The sequence below is a fragment of the Aplysia californica genome, unplaced genomic scaffold (genome assembly GCF_000002075.1).
Source record: "Aplysia californica isolate F4 #8 unplaced genomic scaffold, AplCal3.0 scaffold00037, whole genome shotgun sequence".
NCBI classification, from domain to species: Eukaryota; Metazoa; Mollusca; class Gastropoda; order Aplysiida; family Aplysiidae; genus Aplysia; species Aplysia californica.
Genome location: NW_004797307.1, coordinates 2,133,179 through 2,158,884, shown reverse-complemented (window position 1 = coordinate 2,158,884; position 25,706 = coordinate 2,133,179). Strand labels below are relative to the sequence as shown.

Genomic DNA, 25,706 nt, shown 5'->3' with positions numbered 1-25,706 from the left:
TAGTGGAAGCAGACTTTGTGCTGTTGAAGCTAGAGAGGTGAGCAGAATAAGCCTGATTCCCTATAAGGACTTCTTTGTTGACATCCACCCCTTGGCGCTCATATGACCTTATGCAGTTGCGAGCGCCGTAAAACCTCTACTATAACAAAAAACAAAAACCCGTACTCACTCGACCCACCCATGGTGTTTATCTAGTTTTTATTTGGGAGGGGGGGGAGGGATTGTTATGTTTTTGGGGGTTTTTTAAATGGCAAATCTGTGTTTACAATTACTGTGCTTTGTTCTCCGTCGTTCCTGTGGGTGGTTGGCGAGTGCTCCTATCCTGCGGTTTGCTCCCTACTTCCGATCAAACATCTATCGTCCTTTTGTCTCCTCTTCCTCCATTTCTTTGTATTTTATTCTCTAGGTACACCACTAATGTTTTGTATTTTATATATATATATATATATATATATATTTCATATATATATGCCGTAAAGCCCTCACTCAAACACTCTCTGGCTCATCAATCATATTTTGTCTCCTTTTTTTACAACAATTTCTCTCACAGCCATGTTTTGTGCTCCTGGGGGTTGTTGGCAGGCCCGCTAGTGTGGTTTGCTCCTACTTTCCCACCAAACACCCATCCTCTCTATCTACCTACCTACCTACCCACCCACATACCTACCTACACCTACCTACCTACCTACCCACCCACCCACCTACCTACCTACCTACCTACCTACCCACCTACCTACCCACCCACCTACCTACCTACTTACCTATTTACCTACCTATATATCTATCTATCTATCTACCTTCAGCATGTTGACAGTAACATTGATAAGTCGATGTTCGTATGCACAGTAGAATTTTCAATAGGCTACTTATCAGTGTTACGCTCATACTGCTCCGAAACAACATAGTGGAAACTGCTGCTTTGTCTTTCTTCATCCTTACTATCGTCATTTTTCTTCTACTTCTTTTGAATGTTTGTCACACTCTTGTGACCCGCTATTTCCGGGGTGCCTTGATAGTCGAAGCAGACTTTGTGCTGTTGAAGCTAGAGAAGTGAGCAAAGTAAGCCTGATTTTCTGTATTGACTTCTCAGTTGACACCCACCCTTTGGCGCTCATATGACAGTATTAGGGCTGGGCAATGAGTCGCCTGAGCAAAATCCGGATACTATTTTAGTGCATCTCTTCGGCAAATATTACGATATGAACCGCTTTGGCAAATGGGTTAGAACCACTTCGACAAACGGATTAGCACTACGTCAACAAATGGGTGCACCCACTTCGGCAAACGGGTCAGGAAAGAGAGTTAAGAGTCTGAATTCGGATAATGTTTCATTGAGAATTATCCGGTTATCCTTATAGATTATCCAGATTTTGCCCACCTCTAGACAGTATGCAGTTTCGAGCGCCGTAAAGACCTTACTAAAACTTTTTTTAACTTCCCACCCCCTCCCCCTTCAGATCGTTCAAGGGTCACGACGAGAGTGTGATGGCTGCGACCTTCACCCCGGACGGTCACTACGTGGTCAGTGGGAGCTCCGGCGGTGACCTGGGCGGGGACCTGCTGGTGTGGGACGCCCTCTACGGCCACGGCAAGGCCCTCAAGCGGGTGGCCGACTGCCACGACCTGGGGGTGGCCTGCTGCCAGTTCTCTCCCACCTACGGATCCGCTGGTCAGTTGGACACTTGTTATTGTTATTTGAATGGTGTTTTTTTTGTTTTTTTCTTTTTAAATTTTGTTTTTCGGTTGTTGTTTCAATGGGGGGGGGGGGGGGGGGTTTTTTTTCTTTGTTGAGATTTTTTTTGGTTTTTTGGGAGGGGGGTTTCTGGTTCTTTTTTGTTTTCTTTTACACCCTTGCTCATGTTGAAGGGGGGTGGGGTGGTGGGGGGTGATTGTATTGTCTAAGTCCCCCACCCCATCGACATGATTTAGTAGATTTAGAAGAGTTGGGGGGGGGGGGTGTAATTGGTTTATGACGCCATTGAAACAAGTATTTAGATCATTTAGATGGTTGGGTTGGGGCTGGGGACAGGCTTCTTGATTGGCTAGTTACTTTGGAGTTGTTTTTTTCTGTTCTTCGAGTCCTGCTCAATCTATGGTGAAAGTTCCTGAACACAAATGTGTCACTCAACTCCTTTTCTCCTTTTCTGTTTTAAATTTGCGTCAGGGACTTGTTCTAGCATTAGAAGACTACAAAAATAGTTCATTAGATATCTAATCAGTATTCTGAAAGTGATTGTGTTCCTAAAGTATTTTTTTATTATAGAAGCCTACAGGCTTTTACCCCTGTCCATACATCGTGTTTTACTATCGTATCCATACAACATGAGGAACTCAGTGCCACCACTTTCCAAAGAGGACATTTGCTTGTTAATCCAATCCGTACGCCTTGCATAGCAATCTGTCAAAATTATTTTTTGAGAAATAATGAAAGTTTTAAAGAGATCTTCGTACTAGAAGTATTCTAAAATGTGAAGAATACAACCCCGGAGGTACAAAATGACTCCAGGGTGTACGGATAGGGTTAAGGTTACATGTATAAGAAATATTTTACAAGATGATTTCATGTATTGACCTCATCAGTATAAATATTGTCCATCATCTTTCATCATGATAATGTTGGACACAGGTCAGCCGTCACCGTCCGGCTCCGTGCGACAATTCCTGTTGGCCACTGGTGGGAAGGATAACCTGGTCAAGTTGTGGATGTTCACAGCAGAGGTCGGATCTGTCAGTGAGTGCTTGTATTTGTGTTTGTGTTTGTGTTTGTGTTTGTATTTGTGTCTGTGTTTGTGTTTGCCTCTCTTTGGCTTTATCTTTGTCTTTTTTGCTGATTCATCGTTTTTGTCTCTGCCTTTTTTCTCTGTCACTTTGGCTTTATCTTTGTCTTTTTTGCTGATTCATCATTTTTGTCTCTGCCTTTTTCTCTGTCTCTTTGGCTTTATCTTTGTCTTTTTTGCTGATTCATCGTTTTTGTATCTTTGCCTCTTTTTTTTTTTTTTTTTTTCTTTTTCTAGTCTCTTTTACTTTGTTTTGTCTCTTTGTCTCTTTGTCTCTTTGTCTCTTTGTCTCTTTGTCTCTTTGTCTCTTTGTCTCTTTGGCTTTTTAAAAATTTATTTCCCTTCCACTTGGTTTTCTTGCCTCTTTCTTTCTCTCTGTACTTTGTCTGTCTGTCGGTGTATTTCCTGCTTTGTCTGTCTGTCGGTGTATTTCCTACTTTGTCTGTCTGTCGGTGTATTTCCTGCTTTGTCTGTCTGTCGGTGTATTTCCTACTTTGTCTGTCTGTCGGTGTATTTCCTGCTTTGTCTGTCTGTCGGTGTATTTCCTGCTTTGTCTGTCTGTCGGTGTATTTCCTACTTTGTCTGTCTGTCGGTGTATTTCCTGCTTTGTCTGTCTGTCGGTGTATTTCCTGCTTTGTCTGTCTGTCGGTGTATTTCCTGCTTTGTCTGTCTGTCGGTGTATTTCCTACTTTGTCTGTCTGTCGGTGTATTTCCTGCTTTGTCTGTCTGTCGGTGTATTTCCTACTTTGTCCATGCATTTATTTCCTTTTCTCTATACTACTCTCTAGTAACAGCTCTAATCTTTGGCACTTAACTTATATGACCTGTTTGTGTTGCAAATGCCGTAAAATTCATACTAAAACTAAACTAAAAACTGTGTGACCATTCAGCATTGTGAGTTGATTTTTCTGACAACTCTAAATGTGAGGCAGCGTGGTGGAATCAGGCTCTCGTCAAAATAATCAAAGTGAAGAAACTTTCATTTTTCTGCTGGTTTGCGAATTTTTATCAAATTTTTGTTTTTTGACTCAACACCTTTCATGCCCATTAAAGAACTCATTTCGGTGTGGATTTTTCTGAAAAACGTTGATTAAAGGCACAAAAAAATGGAAATTTTCAGTTACCACAGACTTTTAAGCAAAGGAAATAATGAATCTTTGGCAGCCATTTTCTCACTAATTTTTCCTCTGAAAACAGGTGACCCCAACTCCTTCATCCGCAAATATCTTGACTTGTATTCAAGATAAATGGATATTTTTTTCATCAAAATAAACACAAGTGAACAAGCTTTAGGATGATACCAATAACTGTACATGCCCAAAAATTGACGAGAGCCTGATTCCACCACGCTGCCTCACAAATGATACAAACTAAAAAAAACTGTGTGTCCATTCAGCGCTGCTGTTTGTTTGTTTTTTCTTGCCTACTTTAACCGATACAGACCTGAAAACTGTATGACATTTCAACATTTCTACCAACACTAAAAAAAACTATGACCATTCAACATTTCCACCAACACTAAAAAAACTGTGTAACCTTTCAACCTTTCCACCAATACTAAGAAAACTAAGAAAACATCATCGTTGCCCCCTCCGCCCTCCCCCCAGATGTAACGGTGATCCTGGACACAATGCTACCAGGACACACCGACTCTGTTCTGTGGCTGGCCTTCTCCCCAGACGGGACGCTGCTTACCTCGTGGTAGGTCACCTTGGTGTGTGTCAGTGTGTGTGTGTGTGTGTATTGGGGGGGGGGGCTTTTGTGTATGTATGTGGGAGGAGGGGTGTGTGCGTGTTGGGGGGTGTGCATTTGTGTGTATGTGTATATGGAAGGAGGGGTATGTGTGTGTTGGGGTGGGGGGGTGCATTTGTGTGTGTATGTGTATGTGGAAGGAGGTGTATGTGTGTGTGGGAGAGGGGGGCTATCTGTTAGGCACTTTGCCATCGCACGGAGAAGACTCGAGTTTAAATTTCCCAAACGGAGAATTTTTATCAAGTTCTTTCTGCTGGGACGTTGTGTCCCTCTCAGCCTGGGTTGACTGTGACGGGAACGGTTGAAGGTTGCCTCCTAAATTACCTAAATTGTATTGATGGCAGTGTTAAACCACTTAAATTAAATTTTAAAAACAAAAATTCAGAAGCATTGCTGAGAGAAATGAAGAGATAGTAGACTGGAGTATATTATTATGCTTGCGAAATCAAAGAGCTTGTTGCTTCATTGGTTGAGATGGGTATGGTCTGTACCAAAATTGAATATGCTTTATCCCAATGGTATCTGGTCCTTAAATTCTGGGTTAAGGGATATACGAGTGGCTTCTGCTGTTGATATGTTATTCTTTTGGATGACCTCTCCGGTGCCATCCAGCCAAGTTTTGCGGTGGGTGGTTGGCGGTTGCTCTGGTGTGGTCTGCTCCTTCTTTCCTATCGAACATCTGTCGTCCTTATCTCTCCTCCTTCTTTTTTGTGTTCGTTACTCTCTTGTAACACCTCTAATCTTTGGCGCTTATATGAACTTATTGTGTTGCAAGTGCCGTAGAACTCTTACTAAAACAAAACAAACAAGTTTTACGCAGTCTGCCCATGCCCTCATACTTGTATACTGACTGTTTTGAGCTGTTAACTTATGCCATGCAGCTGGTTCTTCTTCTTCTTCTCGATCGCATCACACTTGAAGTCTGGTATCTGTCATAAATTGGGCCGTCCTGCTCAGTTCATCTGTCGGCCTGTATAGCTTCTCTTGTAGCGTCAGTGGGGTTGGCCACGTTTCCTGTCTCAGGGCCCTATGTGTCTTGCAGTGCAACTTGTTGATTTGAAGTTATTTTCATCAGATGACCGAACCACTGGATTATTTGAATTCCTATATATGTTCCATGACTGGTTTTATCCGTGTTAAAATTTTGGACTTTTCCATTCCTTATGCAGTCTTTCCTTGACAATTTTTGTATGGGTGTAAAAAGAATAATCTCTCAGCACAGTAATTTCTCTGTACACATTTTGGTTTACTGTGTGTGTGTGTTTATAACTCAAAGACTAAAATATTAACTAACTTTTTTCTTTTTCTCTTCTCTTCTCCTCAGTTCCTTAGACAAAACAGCTCGACTTTGGAATGTGGTAAGATAATGTGCATGTATGTCTTAGTTTGAAACAGTAGTTACCAGGCTCATTTCTTTCACTTTATAAAGGCTCATAATGGTATTTAAAAGGAAAAAACTAGTGTAATAAGCACTCTCCACCCAAGCAGCACACAGAGCGCGCAACACTTATCCCCATGGACAGATGCGGTACACGCTATATCACACCGTCGCTGATCGGCGTCCCGCGGTGGGACAAAGTGTTGAAAAATCCAACAGAAATGATTATCATAAGGTAAAAGAGAAAGTCGGATACCTAACTGAAGATGGGAACAGGACATAGAAACTTGACTTAGTAGAACCAAAACAACTCAGACAGATAGAATGGCAAAAGACAGTGTGTTTTATTGCATAAATGTCCGAGAATAAATGTCCAACCACTGAAAAAACTCAAAAGCAGAAGATAGTTGCAAAACATAGGACTTCTGTGGTGAGGATCACAGCCTAAAGTGTGAGGGGAACTATTACATAACTGTGTGTTTATGGTTGTCATGTAAGATACCTAGAAAACTGTACGTTTATGGACACGTGGTTTGACTTGACGGATCAAAGCAGTCCACCCTCTGCTGGATCTAAATTGTGTAGATGGAGGCGTAAAACATATCTATAATTATAACAAGAATTTAAATTCATACAATACTTTTCCATGACCTGAAATGTAGAGGTGCTGTTACTGCAGTGAATTTATTGGTTTTGTGTGATTTTGATCAGGTTAATTGCACATTTGAGTTTTGACATTTTCCTGAATCTTCCTCTGCAGGAAACCAAACAAACACTGATTAGCATCGATGGACATTCCAGGTAAGAACTGATATTATCTGTAATTATCCTCTAATAGATACAATCTATGTGCCATTGATGCTGATACCATCATCAGCGATATCAATTTTATGGTGTCCTGCTCATATTAGAGCGGATGGTTGGAAGGCTGTATTAGTAGATCGTACTTCTTTCTATTCATCTTTTGCCTCTGTTTGTCTTGCTTTTAATCAGTACTAAATGACCGTTGTTGTGAGTATGTGGTTCATTTTACACAAATGCTAACAGCTAAGCTTATAAATCCTCTCCCCCTCCCCCCCTTTCCCCAAACTCTAAATGACAGTTACCATGTCAATGTGGTTGTCTTTACTCAAATTATTTTAACGTCTGTGCCATGCCCTCCTCCCTCACCTCCCCCCCCCCCATCCAACCCCCAGGGTGTGCCACTCACTGTAGTGTCTTTAGGCCATTCCCAAAGGGGGGACATTTCTCGTTCAAGCATAGTAGAAATGTAAATGGGCTGACTCATGTTACGCTCATAACTGTGCCTGATTTACAACAGGGAACTGCTTCTTTTTCTTTTCTGATCCTTACTATTGTCATTTTCCTCTACTTCTTTTGTATGTTTGTCACTTTCTTGTGACCTGCTATTTCCGGGGTGCCTTGATAGCCGATGCAGACCTTGTACTGTTGAAGCTAGAGAGGTGAGCAGTCTTAGTCTGATTCCCTGTAAAGACTTCTCTGTTGACACCCACCCCTTGGCGCTCATATGATCTTATGCAGTTGCGAGCACTGTAAAACTCTCTACTATAAGTAAGCAAGTGCCCACCTCCCTCACCCCCCCCCCCCCCCAAAAAAAAGAATTTTTTTTTATCTCCCCAGCACTAATTATTGGTTATCTTGTCAATGTTGTTTTCTCTACTCATCCTGATGTTAACATCTTGGCAAATAAATCCTGCCTCACCCCCCACCCCTCCCCGCCCGCCTCACCCTTTCCTTTTAGCAATAAATGATTGTTAATGTTATCATGTGTGGATGTGGTTTTTTTCCTCCGCCCCCCCCAGCCCCCAGCTCAGCCCCACAACCAGCTCCACTGACCTCCTTTCAACATGTGGTTTTTTTCCTCCCCCCCCCCCCCCAGCCCCCAGCTCAGCCCCACAACCAGCCCCACTGACCTCCTTTCAACATGTGTTTTTTTCTCCGGCACAGCTACGTCACATCCTGTGCCTTTTCAAGCAACAGCAAGTGTCTGGCAACTGCCTCCAACGACAACACGGTGAAAGTCTGGCAACTGAACGACACCTCTGACATAATGAGTGAGTTTCTTGTGGAGTCAGTGTCAGATCAGGGAGAACTCGGGCATTCTCATAACACAACGCCAGCATCTGTGGTGTGATCCTATAGGGGGTCTTTGTTGTGGCACACGTGAAATGTGAATTCGACTGCTATGTTGGCGCATTAATGTTGTAATAATAGTAATAATTATAATAATTATAATAATTATAATGATAATAATAATACAAGTAATAATAATAATAAGTGTTTTTATAAAGCTAATATCCACACTCTACAGCATGCTCTATGCACTTTACTACTAATATCACCCCAGAAGACCGTAGAACACCTAGAAATATTCTCGTCGTCCCGGGACTCATACAGTGCAAGTTGCGGATTACACGTACTCAAACACTAACCAAACTGACAAGAATACCCAGTGCTCTTTGTCCATTTGAAACATTTGAGGGCAGGTTGAGCAATGGCTGCTCCGTTGTACTTTTACTTATATACAATAAAACAGCATAATGTACTCCTTTTGGACCAATGATTTTTTAAGTGTTACCCAAGGTACATATTAAGTCAATGCGCTTTACAATCGTTATTACCCCAGCAGACACTAGAACGATCAGAAACATTCTCTACTTCCACGGAAGCATATTGTCACCATCGTGGTAAGATCAGATAATTACAAAATGTTCAATTTTGTTTTTTTCACGAAAAGTATTCCGCAAAGCACGTTTCGTATGCTGGTTATAAATTTACATTCAAATAAACAACCAAAAGTGAACTATATGAGAATCAGATACCTCTAAGCCATCCTTTTAATAAATCAGTTTTTTTCCTGCTCATGAAAAAATATTTACCCGATGTTACATATCCAATCTTATCACGGCAACAATACCGTGCAGGCTGTGGAGTGCATGCGCTCAAACACTGCCAAACCTACAAGAAAGCAGCGTGTCTCATCAGTCTGACCACTTCCCACTTGCTTTCGTCTTTCTCATCAAGCAGAAGGCCTCAGCGGCTACGAGCAGGGAGAGGAGGTGGACTCTCTGGCCGGCGGAAGCTTCTCAAAGGTTGCCATGGAGACGTGGAGCGTGGAGGACGTGTGCCACTGGCTGGTGTCGCTGGGTCTGGCCCAGCTGGAGGACAAGTTCCGGGACAACGCCATCGATGGGCGGGAGCTGTTGGGCTTGACGGGAGAGGATCTAAGGACGTCGTTGGACGTCGGTGAGTTCGCTTGTGATGGATATTTTGGGGGGTTTCCCCATTCTTCTAGCCAACCAAATAATTACAGTGGAAACCATATATAACAGGCCCAGTTATAACAGGGAACCAGTAATAACAGGGATTTTTAAAACCTCATTTGTTCCTACTCTTTGCCTGTATTAAAAATTATCGGCAATAACAGGGCATCATCGGAGCCCAATCAGTTAAAGGCTCGTTAACAATGTGTAAAAAGTAAGAGAGAGAGTAACGCAGTGATTGAGCAAGCCCACGCAAGCCACGCACTTGCTGCAAGCACACGCATCGGGTGAAGCGAGAGAGGGCTGTGGTGTCCTGCAGACTTCGGTCATCTAGTCCTTAGCCTAACTACACGCACGCTTAATGTGTCTTGCGCAGGCCTGCCAATGTCCAAAACCCCTGTTCGTGGGTACTTATGACAAGGGAAACTACCTATGAATACATACAGCTGAATTAGTCCACAAATGCTTACTTCCCTTGCATTTCTGATTTAACTGGGGTCGGATATAACGGGACTTTTTCTCTGGTCCCACCGTCCCTGTTATAGCAGGTTTCCATTGTGCCACTAGTTCGGTACCCGTTCGATGAAGGGAATCGAAAGAATTGATCGTCAAGTCATTGTGGAATCAGTACGCACTGCTTGTGAACGGAGGCTTCACTTGTTTACAATGACGTCTTAGAAGACGGACTTGCCCAAGATTACATCTGAACGAAACTAATGAAAAACTGAAAATTAAACTGCAGTGTCTTCAGACTCCTTAATATAATAGCTTGTAACATTGTATTACCTGTATTACCTGTCCTGGGCAACAACGTCATTGCACACCGGACATGTCCATAAGTGCTCAGTTCCCCCCAACACCAAAGCCCGCAAGGTATCCCTACTGATTGTTCCGGTGGCTGTCTTATTATGGCGCCGTCTGTCCTTTCCAGATAATCGTTCCTTTCTTCCTTCTCCCCTCTCTATTCCCATTTCCCGTATCCTACTTAATAAGTAAAATTTGTACCCTTACGATTATTTTTATAGCACATCCCCGCTCAGTAGCAAGCTCTATGCACTTTACAACCAATATTATTAGTAATGTTACTAATGTTAACCCCGGCAGACCTTAAAACACTCAGAAACATTTTTTGTTTCCAGGGAAGCATTCAATGCAAGCTGCTGATGAAGCACTTAAACAATAACAAGCTGAAAAGATCTTTTGCTGTCGATAGCCAGATAGCCATTCCCATTTGGATGAAGTCAGAAAAATTCCTGAAAAGTGCCTTTCACAAGGTAACATTAGGCCCCTGATGGGGTTTGAACCCATGGCCTTTGGGTTATGAGCCCTACAGCCTAACTAATAGACTCCTGATGCCAAATTTCCCCAGTATCATCATGGAACCCTCTTAGGCTGCCTTTGTTCTGAATCCTTAATAAGTAACGAATGTATTCTAAAGAAAATTGAAAAAGGATGTTTTGACTCCAAAATTAATTTTCTCCACAATTAAAGAGCTGAAGTTACTTACTTTACACAAGTGATAAGTTAGATATGCACTGGCACAATCAGTGGAAAGACCCTCGGTGACATTTTGGAGAGAGCAACGGAGCGTCATTGGACGTGTCCGGAGTGCAGGGATGTTGCTTCCTGAAACAATGAATAATGAAGTGATAAGTTACACATTTTGATCCTTTTTTTTTTCTTCAGCTGATTCAGAGTCAGTTCCCACACTCACTAAGACTCACGTTTTGCTCTTTTGCAGCTGCTCTGGGCCACAGGAACAAAATCCTCCGCGCTCGGACGGCCGTCCAGCGACATCCGATCGGTGGCGGTCGGTCAGAGCCCGCGGACACGCCCGAGGAGTTTTTGTGTCCCATCACGCAGGAGATCATGAAGGACCCGGTCATTGCTTCAGGTGAGTCGTTTGTGTGGTGATGGCCCAGTTTTTCTCTCCCAGTCTGAGTTTTTTTTTTTTGTACCAATTTTTCTGTCCCAGTCTGAGGTTTTTTAAGTCCCAATTTTTCTGTCCCAGTCTGAGGTTTTTTAAGTCCCAATTTTTCTGTCCCAGTCTGAGGTTTTTTAAGTCCCAATTTTTCTGTCCCAGTCTGAGGTTTTTTAAGTCCCAATTTTTCTGTCCCAGTCTGAGGTTTTTTGTCCCAATTTTTCTGCCCCAGTCTGAGGGGTTTTTTTTCTCCAATTTTTCTGTCCCAGTCTGAGTTTTTTTTGTCCCAATTTTTCTCTCCCAGCCTGAGTTTTTCTGCTCCTGTTCTGTCCCAGCTTTTCCATCCAAGATTTTCTTTCTGTGTGCTGCTGTCTTGAGCTTTTCTGTCTGAGTTTTTCTGTGTTCTGGTGTTTTGAGTTTTACTGTCCAAGTTTGGTTTTTTTTTTGTTATGTATTTTCTGAGTTTTCCTATATGAGTTTTTCTTTCAGTGTGCTGCTGTCTTGAGTTTTTTCCTGTGTTGGTTTATGAGAGTTGTTTTTTTAGGGTGATGAACAATTTTCAAGAAACTAGCCACACAGTTAGAGCACACTCACCATCTATACCGTCTCCTGGTGTCTCCACAGATGGCTACACGTACGACCGGCCTGCCATAGTGGCCTGGATGGGTCGCGGTGACCAACGCAGCCCGATGACCAATGTCCAGCTCAACTCGGCAGAGCTCACACCAAACAGGACACTCAAGATGATGATCCAGAAGTTTCTGCAGAACCCTTGAGGACCTTTCCCCTTTCACCTCTGACCCCTGAACCCTCGAGAAGTTAGCGGGACAAAATTTTCTACCACACTTGGAAATATCTGTTATTGGTATTAGTATTTTAACTGAGAGCTGTGAAATCAAAAAGGAATTATATTTTGATGGCAACTAAGTTTACCATTTTCCACATTTTTCAAACTGTATCTACCTCTTACCTCTTGCAGTGATGTTTGAAAAATTTGTTCTACAGCTTGTCTGCTTAAATATATTGAAGTTTTTTTTTTCTTTATAAAAAAATATATTTTACTCGATAGGGCTGGTAAAAGGTTGTGTTTCGTTTCGCTGTGATTGTTACAGGATGCTTCTGTCAAATCTGACATTGTATAGTTTCGCCTTAGCCTTTTGTTTGCTTTTTTGCTGGACTTTTAAATTGTTTTCTTTAACTTAAACCCTTTATGACCGAAATGGAGTCGTATCGTTTTTATGAACTTTAAGAAATGTATTCCTGTGCTGGTAGTTTCGGGTTTGTTTGTTTTTTGTCTTGTATTGTATTGCCTATACCAGGAATTTTTCTTCTGATAATTGTAATGAGGGAAGAGGAAATATTCATTATAATTATGATAATTTATGACATCTATAGCGCTCAACCCAGGCAAAAGAATACGATCAAACCTAAACAGTGTACTGAGTTCTAGCTAAAAATTTAGAAATCTAAAATATTCTCTCAAATTCTTGTGCCTCATGACACCGGCCCTCAATGACCCCTCCCCACACGAAGTGTCACTGACAACCGTTGACATTGTTCTCGAGCATGAGCTCCGTAACAGTCATCTGAGGTGTAGCGGATAGGCGCTTTGCTTTTGCATTCAGGAGATTTGAGTTCAATTCTCGAGTTGGGAAGAAAATTTTTATCAAGTATCTCCTCCTTTCTCCTGGGACGATGCATCCCTCTCAGCCCTCGTTGGCTCTGATAGGCAGGGGTGGAAGCCCCCCTCCTAGATATTCTAAATTGTGGTGGAATGTGAAAGCACGTACATTTAAAAGAAGAGAAAAAAAGGAGCTCATTAGCCAGTTTATGGTTTGCTTGTTGAGAAGTCTCAGGCAGTGCGACCATTGTCGTTGGTTTTGGGTTTTTTGTTGAGATGGAGAGTTATTGTCCTTGTCAGTCTGTTACTATGGCCTTTTTAAATGCAGATATACACTGAGAAAACTATGGAATCTTGCATTGTCATGTTTTCTGTTTTTGTCTCTGTGATGCACCAGTTTTCTCATCACTAGTGTTGAATGAATTGTTCTCAGCATGCCTTCTCTTGAGCTATTCAAAGTTGACGTATTTTTGTAAACGAAAACTACGCCTTTTTTAACCTAAATATGAAACCAATGTTTGTGTAATTTATGCTTTGTTAAATCCCTTTGTTTGTACTCTTGCCATAGCCCCCCTACCTTTTCTTCCTGGCCCCAGTCCCTGACACGTACAGTTCATCACCACCTGGTGTGTGTGTTCTGCCTTCAAAATGCTACCTCAGAATTACCTAGTTAAGTTCTATCTGCTCAGTACCTAGTTTTGAGAAATTTGACGCCCAAGTTATTGAGTTTCACATCATGTCGGGCTCTTTTGAATGAAATTCCTTGAACATCTTGATAAAGACTCTGAATCTTACTTACTTTTTCACTTTTTCATCCTCTCTGTTTCCTTTTAAGCATCGAGGGGAGATGCAGTTTTCTATGGTAGGCCAGCTCCGCAGCTCTTTCAGTTGTGATGTTATGACTCTGAATAATCTGATGATTTTGATAGATCATCATCATTCGGTGCCTTGCCGACTGGCGTGGGCGACCATGGACCTCCACTTCACCCTGTCCTTTGCTGCAGCAATGGTGTCTGTTGTTCTTGCTGCTCCCAACCATGTTGTCATCTTGTCTAGTATCTTTTCCCTCTGTCTGCCTCTGCCTCTCTTTCCATCAAACTTTCCTGTTGTGACAATATTCTCTCATGCTTCTTTCCGCATTGTGTGTCCAAAGAAATTTGCCTGTCGTTTTCTTATATTCGTGATAATTTGTTTTCTATAATTTGCTTCAACCAGGACTTCTTCGTTTGTTTTTCTAGCTGTCCATGGGATACGTAGCATGCGTCTTATGAATCTATCTTTTGATAGATAAGTAACTCAAACTGCCGGGAACGTCAGATAGAACTTTGTAATTCTAAGGTAGTGAATATGATCAGTTGTGAGGGGCTAACCATAGCCCAGATCTCTTTCTGTTGACTATGTATGTTGGTTGGTATTGAGAGCTATGCATATTCTTGAAAATCCAGTATTGCCTTTGGTCCAGACGGGGTGGAAAGCAAAGTTGAGTGTGAATGAATAACACTAAAAATTGATCATTGACATCTCGAAGGCTAAGTACAAAACACCAAACAGAAAATTTCTGTAAAACTCTTACTAAAATTAAAAAAGAGACAAGATTCCTGTAATCCTTCAAACATTTTTTCTTTCTAATGCGAGCCAACAGAATTGTTTAGTGCTCAATAAGGTATAAAGGGTTTAAAAGTCAGTGTTGACTGGGGGGGGGGGGGGGGGGGGGGGGCTACTTATTAAAGTTTTTTATACCTGCTGGAGTAATGGTTGTTGGGGTTTTTTTTGGGGGGGGTGAAAATGATATATCTTCCGTATGAAAATACCATTAGCAGTCTCGCTGAGAGGGATGCAATATAAAAAACTTGTCAAAATGAAATGGGCAGAATAAATGCTATTTATCATTATTATTAATATGTTTCAAATTTAGCCTTTTAAACAAAATTTTTGACAATTTTTTCAGCAGGTTTAAGTAATCATTTCAAAACAATTGTTGTTATTTGCTGTAGTGTAAGTTGTTGGGTTTTTTTTCCAATTTACGGATTGGATTTGTTGGATTCAATGAGAATTTTGGTTTTGTTTTTGAAGAAGAGGGTTTCCAGTAATATTTGTTTCTTATTACTCTGTATCAGTATTATTTTGCATGACATCGTTTCGTAAGCTTCTTTTTTAGAGTTTGAAAACTTTGGCTTGTAAAAAAAAAAAAGGGCAGTGTATTAATAAACCTAAGAAGTAATTACCATTCAGCTCAACAACAACAACAACCATGATGTTTTTTTGGTGCTGGACACACCCTCACTCCCCCCCACTCCCCCTTTTTTTCCCTGTATTGTTGTTTTGTTGTCTGTTGCTACAATTTCGCGTTTGACTTTTGTGTACTGGATGTTTGTCAAGCGCAAGTTGAAATTGCTACTTTTGAAGAAATTTGTGAAGTCAAATAGTTCACGAACTGTTAAAAAAACTACTGCATTGAAATATATGACACTGGGTGATGTAAATTGTGAATTCAAAACCTTCGTCTTAAATTTTTAAAATGGTGAAATAGTATGGGTTTGATGCCCCTATCAACACTATGAGGTTGTTTAAGGGGCGGGACCTCCTAGTTTAACGTCCATCTCCGATAGGACCGAGCCAAGTAGGAAATTGGTGTAAACACTATAAGTGAAATAGACCAAAGGCAAGAAAGGAGTGGTGTACTGTACAGTACTCACTTGATATTCCTACCAATATATTTGTTTGCTGAAGTGAATGTTACACTTACTATGATCAACCGAAACCAAGGCATCAAAAAAGAAACTGTTAATAAGCTGCACAGAGGCGTTGAAATCCTCTAGATAGGCTTCAGCAGCCTCCTTTTAAAGATGAATTCAGCAGCCTCCTTTTAAAAGATGAATTCAGCAGCCTCCTTTTAAAGATGAACCGTATGTGTGTTCTCTGCTTGCATATATTATGGTGCTGAGTCGGGTTCATAAACTTGCTTTTTTCCCAAGAGAGTGCACTTTGTGAACCTGTTCGTGGCCTGAACGTGTATTGTTATTTTTAAACCTTCAGGTTGTCTCAGATGTTTTGATAATTATTTCCCTTGCATATGTCATATATATGACAACCATAAGTTGTATAGATTGGGCTCTCTCTTTTTTTAAATGTTTAGGTGATTTCTTCTCTTTGTGTAAGTCCTCACCATCTATATATTTTTATATATATATAATATTATGTGTTCTTTTTATATGCCTTTGTTTGGTTACTCCCTCTTCGGTACTGGTCTTAGTGGGTGGTTGGTGGGCGCTCTGGTGTGGTTTGCGCCTTCTTTCCTATCAGACATCAATCGTCCTTATCTCTCCTCCTTCTTTTTTGTGTATGTTACTCTCTTGTAACACATCTATTCTTCGGCACTTATATGACCTTATTGAGGTTGCAAGTGCCGTAAAACTCTTACTAAAACTATTTTTAAAAACAACTAAAGGTACTGGTCTTCTTTCCAACACAGACTCTTTTTACATTTATCTCAGCCCACACACACACACACACACACACACACACACACACACTAAATACGTTGTATGCATTCTTCAGAAGGTTCGGAAAAAATGTGGAAACGTCATCCACCGTCACTTTCATTTTTTGGGAGCAGTGGGAGAAGATTGAAGTTGAAGTGAAAAGGTTTTACACAAAATGCGTTGTGCTCAGGTCTATGTGCTGCTACAAGTAGCCTACTAAGCGGGTGCTCAGACCAAAACTATGTAAAAATGAAGCGAGAACATTTGAGAGGCTTTCTAACTACATCATGCCTTGTATGTTGGCTTTTAAGCGAAGAAGCATGCCTCTACAAATTTCATCACTTAATATATATATATATATGAAGTCCTGTGCAACAAAAGTTTGCTTGTGCTGTGAGCAGAATATTCTAAGTTAATAAAATTGTACACATTGTGCTTTATAGAAGAAACTCTTGTGCACTGAGACTAGAAAAAGAAAAATTCTACATTCCACTGAATCAGCAAACTTAAGTTTACCGTCACATTTTCCCTGCGACAATTTATTTCGTATTGTTTTTGCGTGTTCTTGTTATTACATGACCTTTTCCATCAAGCTTGTGCCACCAGGATATTTTACTCCGTATTTACCAAAGTTTGTCGTCGGTGCCGTGAGCAGTCCACTAAACTCAGTTTGGGTACTTTTTTACGTCGGCGACAAAAAAACTAGCTTTAGCTGCGTTGTTCCTGTCAAAAATTATAAAAATCAAGAAGATTGTAAGCCTTGACCGTAATATCAAACTGTATTTTGGTGATGTTGAAAGGTGCATCTTTGGTAGAGCTTTAGAGAGAGTGTAAAAATGGAAAATTCTCCCAATTTGGACAACAGTGGATTTTTGGCGGCAACGACGATATGTATACACTGTATACACGTGTACAAACATTTCCAACATTGCTTGAACTGATGTGCCACCCGCCTCTTTGCTCATGTTTTCAATTGTGTACATAAATGTTGTCGTCACGGCGATGCTTGTTCTGGTGACTTCTTCTGCCAGGATTGTTCCCTCTCACACCGCATGTTGCTGCTTCACTCGACAGACTACAGTGGCAGGTCCTTCTTCTGTTCTCTCCCTCTATTCTTGTTGTCTTTCTACTACTTGACTTGATTTTCCTTCCACTAACTGTCTGCTTGGTTTTTTTATTTTTGCTCTCTTGTTTTGGGGGGTTTTTTCTGGTGCTTTTTATTGGGGGAGTTATTTGTTGGGTTTTTTCGGTGGGGGGGTATATTTTGGTTTGTTTGTTTTAGAGCAATGCTCTAGTTGTAGTGGAATAACACAGTTCTCACCTTTAATTTTTTAAAAACTGACTCCAGCACTGATTTGATAGCTGTGCATGTCATCTATTGTGCCTTGTGCCTTTTTCACGGACTCTTACTTCAGATCTCAGATGGTAAATGTAACACTTGATATAGTTATCAGTACGCCAAGTACGTGTACATGTTTTATTCACGAAAGAAGAGTATTGTATTTAGATTACAGCGGTTCTTTCTTGTCCTTCTTGCACTGACTGTTGCTGTTTTATACCGTGGACTCTATCTTTACTGTTGCCTTTTCTTTAAGTTCCTGATTAGCAGTTTTCGATTTTTCCAATGCCATGTTATATATACATATTCTTGCACGCAGATAGTGAAATCAGTAGGATGTGGAAATCCATTCATAATGCATTAATATTTACCTTGTATATGTGTTTGTTTGTATATATATATGTTTTAAATTTTTTTTTAAATATGATGTATGAGAAAAATCTGTGGACCCTGAAAATCTGTTCACTGTGTGTGTGCAAGACTATATTTTTGCTGTTCTGTGTGAATTGTGCGAATGTGTGATTTGTTTTGGTGGGTTTTTTCGGGGGGGGGGGGGGGAGGGCTCGGTCGGTTAGGGTTTGTTTTTGTTTTTAGTTTTCAGTTTGGGTGGGGTTTGTTTTTTGGTGGGGGGTTTTTGTTGGGTTTTATTTTATTTTTTTTTGGGGGGGGGGGGGGGGGGTGAAATAAACAGTAATTTTTTCTCTTTGAAGAAAGGGTCCATACATTATATTAGGAATATCTCTGTGTACATGTACAATACTTGTGAATATATACCTGACATTTACGGCAGAGACACATTTTGAATTTTTATGCTTTTTGCAGCATGAATGAAATATGAACTTGCTGCAGTTTTTTGTCCTGTTTTCAAATATATAAGGAAATGGGTTTCACTCTGATGATGTTTATACAGAATCACTGAGGCCTGTCTGTATTTGTATTCATATTGTTAAATTGTGGGTATTTGAGGAGACAAGAAATAAATTTGTTAAATTCTCGCACCATTTTACTTTGTTGTTGTCCAAGCCTTACTACTCAAAGAAGTTTTGCCCTTGGATATGATGCTATATATATCTATAACTTTGAGAAAAACACTTATGCAATGCACACCTTGAGGTGTTGTTTTAATGAACAATTCACTTTTGAGCGTGTTCAGCACTTCTCTATGATGGAGCTCTCTTCTGAGGTGCAATATCCAAGCTGACTATTTATTATTGTGTGGTGGTTGTGTCTAGTTCATGCCTCTCTTTCTTATCGTCACCTCAGAAATATTTTGTCAAAAGAACACTATAAAGAATTCTAAAGTGCACTTTACTTTGGACAAAATAATTCTGAGGCAATTTTATGTATGTGTGATCATTTTACTTTTAATGAACACATGATGAAATGGTTGTGAAATTTTTACGTCAAATAATTTTTGATGTTTCTGAATTATTTATCAATATATATCAGTTTGTAATTTTAAAAAAGCTATGGTTGTGTAAAACTTTCCATGTGTCTCGGCATTAACAGAACAGGTTTCTCTTTTAAATCATTAAATTATTGAGTGTTAATTAACCCTTTAAGTGCCAGGCCTGCTCCTCAATCCTACCCAAGATGATAGAGCCCAAGGCCGTCTCGGAGCATACAGTGAAGAATAATTCACAACTAAGAGTTCAGAAAGAGAGAGAGATTGTACAATAAATTAAATAAGAAGTGTCACAAGAAATCAGGAAAGGACTCTAGTCCATTCACTCTTCTCTGGAGTAGGCTGTTTTTGTGGTGTGAAGGTTTCTTCATTGTCAGTGGCAGGTTCTTGACTTCTTACTTTGCACAGCGGTTCTTCTTACTGTGCACAGCGGTGAGCGATTTCTGCATGGATGTAGAACTTAAAACAACCTTCATCGAGTTTTCCTTTTGCTGCTTTATTTTTTTTGCAATGAAAATTACTCGACTCTTGGTTGATAGGCAACAGATCTGAATAAATCTGAGACTTGAGGCATAAGTCCCTAAGAGGTCAGAGAAAACAGAAAATAGAAGCATTGTGGTCGAAGCTACCTAGTTTGTTTGAGGAGATACTGCAACTTCAGATAAAATAATACATGTACATATATTATGTAAATCAACTTTGGTACCGGTACCATTAAAAAAAAGCAGAAGTCAGATTTTGATGCGGTATTCGCAAAGCGATATCGAATCAGTTGTGGCCCTATTCTGATCATTAAGGTGGGACTGCAAAAAACGAATCATGCAAATTTGTGGGTTTTTTCACCCGACTTTGTTGAAGCCTTCAAAAAGAATTGCCCCTTGGCAAGACCTGAGCCGTCATAATTTCAGGCAGAGTCTTATTTGAGATTGTTTCCCCAACAGTTATTTTTGTACTGCTAATGTTTATAATTCTTGAGTTCAAATCTGCCGTCTGTGATATTTTAAAATTTTAAAATTAATATGGTTATAATCTGATCAGTGTCCTGTTTCCTGTACATATTATTTATGTGTTCCCGTGCCTGTGAATTCTGCGTCTCTCTTCAATGACCATGATTTTAAGTCCAGTCTCTTCTACCGTTTTCTGTTTCCAATTCCAATACATGGTGCCGACTCGCTGCACCGGTTTATTTAACCATATCTGTACGTCATGTTTTACTATCGTATCCATACGACATGGGGAAATCTGTACCATCACTTTCAAAGAGGAAATTTACTCATTAACTCATTAATCCTATCCGTACGCTTTTCATAGCAGTCTGTCAAAAATGATTTTTTGAGAAATACTGAAATTTTTCAAAGAGATCTTCGCACTAGAAGTATTCTTAAATGAGAAGAATACAACCCCAGGGGTACAAAATGAGAAAAATACAACCCCGGGCAACCCGGGGTAGGGCTGGGCAATGAGTCGCTTTAGCAAAATCTGGATAATATGTTAGTGCACCTTTTCGGTAAATATGTTATGAACCGATCCAGCAAATGGATTAGACAAACGGATTAGCATCACAATCACTTCAACAAAATATGGGTTCACCCACTTCGGCAGACGGGTCAGGAAAGAGGTTTAAGAGTCTGAATTCGGATAATGTCTCTTTGAGGATTATCCGATTATCCGGATATTATCCGGATTTTTCCCACCTCTAGCCCGGCGGTACAAAATGAGCACAGGGCGTACGGATAGGGTTAAAACAACAGAACTATGAAACAATTTCATGATCTTTGAACAATATATGGTATAATAAGTGAAGCTTTTCAGCGTCCTTTTGCTTAAGCGAGCTCACCTGTTCCTTCGCTATGAGCATAAAGGAAGGAACTGGGCTTTGAATAATGGTCAAGTTGTTTTTTTCCTTATCTGCCTTTCTTAAATGATGTGATTTTTGGCAACTATTTCACTCCACTGTGACTTGCAATTTGTTTTCTATTACATTAAACAGTCTACACAGTGCACTATTTTCATTTTGATTTTCTTTACATTCTACCTGAATATTTAAAACCATTTCTCCTGACAGGTGCTCTGGTGTGGTTTGATCCTTCTTTCCTGTCAAACATCCATCGTCTTGATCTCTCCTCCTTCACTGCGTTTGTAACTCTCTTGTACCACCTCTAATCTGCGGCACTTATATGACCTCATTGTGTTGCATGTGTCATAAAATTCATACTTAAACGAAAAGTAACTGTTCCTGTGCCCCCCCCCCCCCCCCCCATTCCCATAACTAGAAATCTGTATTTTCCTTCCAACTCCAACAACCCCTCTTTTCTTGTTCTTGTTCACATCACACAAGCCAAACACACACACACACACACACACACACACAGCTACAACTTTCCCTATAACTGCTCACACAGTCAGTCAACTCACACACACACACACAGCTACAACTTCCCTATAACTGCTCACACAGTCAGTCAACACACACACACACAGCTACAACTTCCCTAGAACTGCTCCCACAGTCAGTCAACACACACACACAGCTACAACTTCCCTAGAACTGCTCACACAGTCAGTCAACACACACACACACACACACACACACAGCTACAACTTCCCTATAACTGCTCACACAGTCAGTCAACACACACACACACACACACACAGCTACAACTTCCCTATAACTGCTCACACAGTCAGTCAACACACACACACACAGCTACAACTTCCCTATAACTGCTCCCACAGTCAGTCACAGATCCTGTTGCTACCTCCAACACTAACTAAACCAACAACTAAGACAAGGAAGAAATGCACACAAATCAAACCAACTTTTCTTTTCAATATTTATTTTTATTTGCTTTTTTTAAAGGATTTTTTAGACATTTTTTAGTAACATTTTTTTTTTCATTTAAAAATTGGAACCAGCAACAGACTGAAGTGCATCCACATCTAACAATGAAAGCCAAGGTGATGATGACTCATGAAGTAACAAGAAAGAGAAAGGGAGAGCAACATGTATATCATCCAACTGTGACCACTTCACTGCTGCTGGTCATCTATGCATTGACAATGAATTATCTCCTTTCCTGTACAACAACAACAACAAACAAAAAAAAGGGGAAAAAAACCCAGTAACCCTTCGCCCGTCAGTCAGACATCATCACCACTGTCGCGAGAAAAATCAACGAGTCCAGTGCTTCTTCCACATTCCATTAAGTCCAGTCAAAATAATTTTTCTTGCGACAGCACCCACATTTTTCAGTCGAATAACACTGAACAGCATCATCTACACAGTTTAGGTCAACTGAGGCGGCTATGCATTACAATGAGGAGAGAATGGAGAGAGACAAATGAGGCGATGGCTTCCCTCGTACAGACATGCATCATCAATGAGTGGGGAGTACACCGCCAGTTGGACCACGGTTTCGTTTTCACAAAACCCAGTAATTACAAAGACAAAAAGTGCACATATTATCAACAACACTTTCCATCCCACTATTTACCACCTGAGCACTGAGATACAGTCTATTTATTATTGTGAAGCTAATGAACGACTCAATTTTGCACATAAATGCCCAAAGCAGCCTGAAATTAGCGCAGAAACATTTTCTTTTAAATTATTTCACCTGGCCAAGATTTCTCTGCATATTCAAGTCAAAATGCACAAGCAGCTGGTGGAACTATCCACATCATACAGCGCCCTGAATCATCCTCATTACTCAAAAGTAATTAACAAAAAAAAGATTGTCCGACAAAAATGATGAATCTTTCTTTAGGTTTTAACTTCAGTCTACTTTCAGTACATAATTCTCAATGGGGGGAAAAAAAGTTACAATCAAAAAAGGTCCTTTCAAATTTCAACAAACAAAAAAAAAACGGATTAATTTTCTCTTAAAAGTGAACACGGCCTCAAGGATAATTTTTCATTCACAAAACAGTTGTATTTAAAAAATCCCCCAATACCATTTACAATCTAGTGATCTTTTTGCACAGAGAACTAAACATACATAAATGAAAAAAAATAGTTAACTTCCATACAGCCTCATTGCCTTTGTCTACTTCAAAGTTCATTCAATATTCTCTTCTATTCCCTCAGATGACAGCATTCGGGTGATAAGTTGAAATAATCATATAACGTCCCCTTTCAAGGCAGAAGAAAACAAAAATTCACATTTGCTGTTTTTGCACGAAAGAACGTTGAATAAATCGGGAATAAATTGTGCGGGCGGTACCAAGGGGGAAAAACAGTCCCTGTACTCCGTCCCACAGCTGAATCACACAGACGAAAGGTTTATTCTCGTATTCAGTATCTTCAAAACATGGTTGAAAAAATCATTACACGGACGAAAGATGAACACTTGGCAGTACACCACTGGACAAAAGCACTGAACTGAACAGGCCCGGAGCCCTTTTGTATAAAACTACAACAACACGGCATGATGCCCCATCACATGAAAAGTTCAAAAAGAACATACACCAGAAACAAATGGTACAGAACAAAGAAATGCTGAAAGCACATTTTCCATTCCCTAAGTCGTACCTTATGGATTTTCTTTCAACAGAAAAAAATCTGAAATCAGCCTATGATGTCTCTTCTTGCAAAATAACTTGTCAAAGATAAGATTCATATCTATAAACAGGCCAACAAATAGTTTTGCAGTTGGTTTAGACTGGTTGACTTACTTGAGTTGCAATCACAATATCATTGTCTGTGACCAGACCAGTATGCTCAAAAGAGCATAAAGTGTCAATATCTTGTAAATATCAATATAATATGTACCTTCCCTCAGAAAGAATACAGTGCTGTAGGACTCTGGACAGGCAATGGTAGCCCTGTCCTCCATTAGGGCCAGATGATTGGTCATCAAGTTTTCAAAGAACTAGTTCACACAATCTCGACAATGTCACAATTTTGGGAGTGGGATAGGACTCCCAACTAACAAAGTATCAATCTGTGGTGAAGAGACGAACAAAAACATACCCAATGAAACCTGAATCTTAACCCCCCCAAAAAAAGAAGAAAAAAGAACTGAACAATCAATCATTTTCTTAGAGGGCAGCTTGGCCGTTACTACAAAAAAAAAAACAAGAAGTCAGTTTAACATGAAAGTAAATACAAAAGGGCATTATAAATGCATGACACAAGAACGGAATTGACTCTCCGACAACACTCCCACTGCATGCATCAACAGTGACAGGGAAATGTCCCTTTATATTTACACAACAACGTGAAGGCATTGAAAAAACTCAACAGACAAAACAGTACGACTATTGGTACTGTTTTCTGTACAGTGTGTTATCAAATTACCCACTTCACAGAAAAGAAAAAAACAGGATTTAAAAAAACAAAACAAAACACTTGTTCTAAAGAAAAGAAAAAAACAACACATTTTCTGTAATGTGTAGAACGGTGGTATACCCCCCCCTTGGCTGCCAGAACCCGCCGCAAATCAAAAGCATTGAGTTGCCAAATCCAGAAAAACGAACATTAACCCCCAAAGGCTTTTTACTCCCTCTGAAATAGCATCACATACAAGTTGGTTCCATTTTTCTTGAGACAGTGATCATTAGCAGCTTTTGATTGTAAAGCCAATTCCAAGGTGGATCATTTAAACCCTCCTACTTTTGCAGACCTGCTAATTACTCCATTACAAAAAAATAGGAGCTTTCCTCAAAATCCTCCAAGAAAACAGGAGTTACTGGAAAAATTCTAGAGTCTCCAGAACCCCAATAGATTAAAATAATGTACCAAACTGACTGTGTTATATTCATAGACAAGTTTAGCAAATACACCAAAATAAAAATGAGTCTTTTCATGACATTTTCAACAAGCCCGTCTCTCCCAAGTATGCCTGCTGCTAACAAACAAAACAAAAAAATTGAACGGAGAATATTCACTTCATTAACGATCAGGTGTGTAAATATTGCAAATAAAAAAGGTGTATTTTCAAGATCAATGGAAACAGAATTCAAGAAAAAAAAATACAGCTTCTGTGCGAATTCAATCTGGGTTCTAGCAAGTAAGAAAACAATTTTTTTTTTAAAAAGGAGAGCTCCTATTTTATCAGAGTATTTGGCAGGTCTGCTTCCGACACATGGTTTTCCTGCCGCACAAACTGATCACCAACTTGCTGACCACATGGAAAGCAGATATTCAGTACACAATTATTATTTTTTCCTAACAAAGACAAATCAAGGAGCCATATTACAGTGAAATCAACGTCGTTCAAATGAGTCACCTGGTACTGGTACATTCTATACACAAGATAATAGGAGTAAATTTGCCAAAATAAAAGGACCTATCAAGACACACTGAAAGTCGTATAGACATAGGCTGAAAGCACAAGGACAAGACCGAAATTATAGGAAGCGAGTAGAAAAAAACAAAAGTAGGGGGCTAACAAAGTAACACATATATAGCATAGAAGCTTGGCAGAACAAGTCAACAGACACCACTCTTTCACAACTTGCCAGTCAACAAGATGTGCCTCAGATCTGCACCTCAGCCCTTCCTCATGACTCTTGTCACACGCAAAGGGAATCCACAGACCTTCTTCACAACAAAACTACTGGAAGTTCCCACATGACAAAAAGACATTCAGGGTGCTTTGCATTTTACAGTAAGAGTAAGCGAATTACCCCTCAAATTACTTCATGAAAAATAAAATCAGATCATTCCCAAGACCAGGGGGGGGTGTGGAGTGGTGTGAGTGTGTGAGTGTGTGTGTGTGTGTGTGTGTGTGTGTGTGTGTGTGT

General features: G+C 40.2%; 1 protein-coding gene across 2 annotated transcripts in view; it reads left to right on the top strand.

Annotated features, from left to right (window-relative positions):
• Nucleotides 1-12,923, top strand: part of LOC101846268 (WD repeat, SAM and U-box domain-containing protein 1) — a 32,631-nt gene extending 19,708 nt beyond the window's left edge. Inside the window, exons 4-12 of one of the 2 annotated variants that reach the window (XM_005091912.3) lie at nt 1,458-1,669; nt 2,627-2,731; nt 4,385-4,478; nt 5,854-5,887; nt 6,668-6,708; nt 7,876-7,982; nt 8,953-9,174; nt 10,933-11,085; nt 11,737-12,923. In XM_005091912.3, the coding sequence (XP_005091969.1) occupies nt 1,458-1,669; nt 2,627-2,731; nt 4,385-4,478; nt 5,854-5,887; nt 6,668-6,708; nt 7,876-7,982; nt 8,953-9,174; nt 10,933-11,085; nt 11,737-11,888 (1,120 nt within the window). In that variant the 3' untranslated portion in view covers nt 11,889-12,923. The remainder of the gene's footprint in view (nt 1-1,457; nt 1,670-2,626; nt 2,732-4,384; nt 4,479-5,853; nt 5,888-6,667; nt 6,709-7,875; nt 7,983-8,952; nt 9,175-10,932; nt 11,086-11,736) is intronic. The other variant, XM_005091913.3, reaches the window with a different exon arrangement.
• Nucleotides 12,924-25,706: the final 12,783 nt, after the last annotated feature.